Raw genomic sequence first — 3,962 nt, 5'->3', positions numbered from 1 at the left:
AGATAAAAAATAAATTGGTGGACATTGTCAAATATTGTCCCAACAAAAACTTGAGTATTTTGCTCGATACCTGTTGACTCGCACCAGCACAGTTCCTGAATAACTCAGCCGACCAAAGCCGAGGTTCAAATTTCAGCAAAAACAAAAACAATAAGCAATTTCTAACTTTGGAGGACAGAGTTACCAGCACTTGTGCTGGAAGGAGGTAGCGATACTCCACGAATTAATCGAGATGCGCACAACCTGTGACACAAACACCAAATATCTACAATTGTCTAACAAAGTTCATGCATATTAGCAGAATTGGAAAGTAATACAGATTATACTGCTAGAGACAAACTCAATATCTGTATCCCAACTCAACACTTCATACTAGTCCTTCAGCACTAGTATCAAGCCAAAAAAAAACTTACTTGGAACAAGAAAAACCAGCAAGTTATAGTCAACATAAGGTCATTATGTTAAACTCACTGTTTTTTTCGTCGAACAAGTTGATGTAACACAACATAGAAAACAAAGTAGCCCTCAGATTCGAGTTTCAGATTCGTCCAGCAAACAATTCTTCAGCTTCAACAATCAAACATGAAGACTGCTCAGAATATAATCATCATTCAACCATGAGAAGAGAACTCTGCATATAAGTTCCATCTTCTTTCTTTTATTCAAACAAATAGACAATACATTGCAGAATGCTTCATTACATAAAGGGGTAAAACCAAAGTAAGATGATCAAACCCCTCAAACAATTAGAACACTGTAACCTTCAAACTTCCATCTCGAGCGAACACCACCTTCTGCAACTGTTAAAACTGCTTAGCAAGTACATTTCCAGCAACTGCCACAAACATCATTCTCAAGATTCAAAAATGTATCATTTCCAATCCATGCAAATGACTAAGGTAAGTAGGAAGGATTAAAAAACAACCAAATCTTTGTTAGGAGCTCTTCTTTCTGGATTTCTATCTTAAAAGCATATAATAAAACAAACTAAGTTCAAAATTCCTAGTGGATTTTGATGGAAAACCAAAGCAAATCACTGACCATCAAGACCATTACAACAAAAACCTATAGTCTATGCTAACTATAGTAAATGAAGAAAAATATCCGAAAAGACGCTGCAGATGACTCACTACTGTTCTACTCTATATCCACAAGCTTCATGAATCAACATTCCTCCCACTCCAATCTTATGCTTTCTCATCTCCAAAACCTTCCGGTGGGAGTTGGAATGCGCAGCAGCCGAGAAAGAAGGGCTATTAGCCGGGCGATACTCTGGCAACAGCCTGCCTGACTTATAGCGCACCCCACAAGCATTACACAGTGTTTTCGGCCCCAGAGGGCCTGCCCGCCATTGTGGGGTCTTATCAGCTCCACAGTGTTGGCACCTCCTCCCAATGCTAGCAGCACTCTTAGCTGAATTCATTGGTAACGAAAGCAATGGCTCATGCTGCTTAACGTTCTTGAAACTTGGTTGTGTCACCGGCAGACAATGCTCGCTTGGCATGTTAGCAAACCCACCTCTCCGTCTTCTACGTCTTCTCTTGCTCCGTGCACGAACAGGGTAATTAACCGGAACTTTTAAGTTGACACAGCAGCTCGTATAAGCATTTCCATTAACAACACCATTGCCACTGCTGTGGCTGGTGCTGCTACTATTCTCCAGCACTGAAACCGGGCTATGGTGATCAAATACCATACCCGGGTTCTCCGAAAGAATGCCAAACTCTATCGCTGGAAATGCATCTTTGTTTGACAGCCATTCCAATTCTTCCTCTACACACTCCTACAAAAGGCAATATGTTAATAATCTCAACTAAGCCACTTATTTCAAACAACCTCTAACTCTTCTCTTTTTAATTGTTCAATTTACAAGTTTTCTTATAAGAAATATCAATTAACTGTGTTATTTAGATTATATCAAACGGTGAAAAATATCTAGGAAGGAATCTAGCTAAGTACTAGGCTTAAGCCATTGTAGACAGTACAAGAACAACAACATACAGCGCGAGATACCACAAATGGGATCTGGAGAGGGTGGAATGTATGCAGACCTTACACCTATCTTGTGTGCAACGGTAGAGCCAGAATTTCCACTAAGAGATGTCAAAATATGAAAAAGTAAAATCGCCTAGAAGTCAAGGGTGTCAATACGTATAATTTTTTTTTTTTTAACTAGCTACACACTTTAATTTTCCGACAAAAGGGGTGTTATGTGTGGCTCCGCCACGGCTTGTGTGAGGTGGATAAGTCATTTTCGATAGACACTCGACTCAACAAAAGCATAAATTGAGGAAACAAAAAGTCAATATTTCCAACTAGTACAATTCACGACTTTGACAAATTGGAGAGTAAATAAACATTGATGTTAGGGGCAAAAATGTCTTTGTACATTATGAAATGCAAGTTGAAACTGATATGGCACATTTATTTGTACAGCTCAAACATGGTGACAACCAATAAAGTCATGTTGTAGACATTCCAAAATTCCCAAAATAACCCCACATTTCATTTCTTTCAACAAAAAAATCCAAATTTTATTAATAAATTTAATTTAATTAAATTCCAAAAAAAGAAAAAACTTTTTTTCTTAATCACCAGTTCCCCACATGTCATTCATCCATGATTCTGTAGCTTTAGGGTTTCAAGGGCAAAATAGTCCAAAAAAATTAAATTCCCTCTAAACACCTCACAACTTTCACCCTGTCAATCAACTTTCTAAGTCTTCCCCCAACAACCGTTTCAAAACTGCCCACCTTTTACACCATCATTTACAAAAATACCCTCCAAACCCCCAGAAGTTTTGTTCAACTCACCGGAAAACACCGAGTGACAACATTTCCGGCCAAAAAAACTTCTGGGTAGTCTCAAAAAGGGTAAAATCGAACAAAAAAACTTAACAACCAGTGAAATTTGAGTGACTTACAGGGTGGGGAAGAAGGCTAACAAGAGGGTTTGTTGAAGACGAAGAAGAATAAGAAAGTGGGTCTTTGCTAGTAATAGTTGATTTTTCATCATCTTCTTCAACAGTTTCATCTTCCAAAGAGAAGTTGAGAAGGTCATCATCCACCATGAAACATGCAGTTGGGTCCAAATCCTCCATTTTCATTTTTTTTTTCACACACAGAGAGCAGAAGGGAGAAATTGAAAGAGGAAAAATGGAATAAGGGTTTGGTTTGATTTTGTTTAGAGAGAAGAAAAAAAATTAAAAGGAAAAAAATAAATAAATAGTGAGTGGGTGGGTGGGGTGGGTGGGGAAAAGATTGGTTCTCTTTTTATGGAGTGTTATTATTATTATAGGAGGTAAAACGCTCTCTAATAAATTAAAAAAAAAAAAGTTTGACTCCTGAGAATAAAGTTATTTTTGATAATTATATTTTAACTCTAAAACAATTCAAAAATTATCACTTAATTAAATAGAAATATTATAAAACTAAATATTTGTATAATTTAGATATTTGTAATCTTTTCTACATTTAATATTGTGAAAATATATATCTTAAAATATTGGTCAAAGTTTATAATGTTTGACTTTAAAAGGAAAATATTTTCAAATATTTTCTTTTATTTCCCTACTCTATATTTCCAATGGGAAATTATTATTTTTTCACATGGTATTTGGATTATTAATTATTATTTTTTATATAATTTAGATATTCAAAATTAATATTTGTAATCTTTTTCATATTAATACTATGAAAATATATATATTAAATATTGGTCAAAGTTTATAGTATTTTCCTTATTTTCTACTAAATTATTTTCCTTTTATTTCCCTACTCTATATTTCCAATGGGAAATTATTATTTTCACATGATATTTAGATTAAATTAATTTGTATAATTTAGATATTCAAAATCTATATTTGTAATCTTTTTTATATTAATACTAAGAAAAAAATATGTATTAAATATTGGTAAAAATTTATAGTATTTTCCTTATTTTCTACTAAATTATTTTCCTTT

General features: G+C 34.5%; 1 protein-coding gene across 1 annotated transcript; it reads right to left on the bottom strand.

Moving 5' to 3' along the window:
- Nucleotides 1-601: 601 nt before the first annotated feature.
- Nucleotides 602-3,225, bottom strand: LOC102592735 (GATA transcription factor 1-like). Its single transcript, XM_006340858.2, has 3 exons — nucleotides 2,924-3,225; nucleotides 1,131-1,783; nucleotides 602-835 (listed from the first exon to the last, which is right to left on the bottom strand). The coding sequence occupies exons 1-3, from the start codon at nucleotides 3,104-3,106 to the stop codon at nucleotides 814-816; spliced, it is 858 nt and encodes a 285-aa protein (XP_006340920.1). The 5' UTR covers nucleotides 3,107-3,225; the 3' UTR covers nucleotides 602-813.
- Between the last annotated feature and the right edge of the window lie 737 nt (nucleotides 3,226-3,962).

Source organism: Solanum tuberosum, unplaced genomic scaffold (assembly GCF_000226075.1).
Source record: "Solanum tuberosum cultivar DM 1-3 516 R44 unplaced genomic scaffold, SolTub_3.0 scf00020, whole genome shotgun sequence".
Lineage (NCBI taxonomy): Eukaryota > Viridiplantae > Streptophyta > Magnoliopsida > Solanales > Solanaceae > Solanum > Solanum tuberosum.
This window is presented reverse-complemented; position numbering and strand designations above follow the sequence as displayed.

Bases quoted from the DNA above. Each gene is read 5' to 3' on its own strand.
- LOC102592735 (XM_006340858.2), bottom strand. From the start codon at position 3,106: ATGAAAATGGAGGATTTGGACCCAACTGCATGTTTCATGGTGGATGAT. The intron at 1,784-2,923 runs GTAAGTCACTCA...TGCCTTTTGTAG, and splicing joins TTAGCCTTCTTCCCCACCCT to GAGTGTGTAGAGGAAGAATT. The intron at 836-1,130 runs GTGAGTCATCTG...TGTTTGTGGCAG, and splicing joins GGATATAGAGTAGAACAGTA to TTGCTGGAAATGTACTTGCT.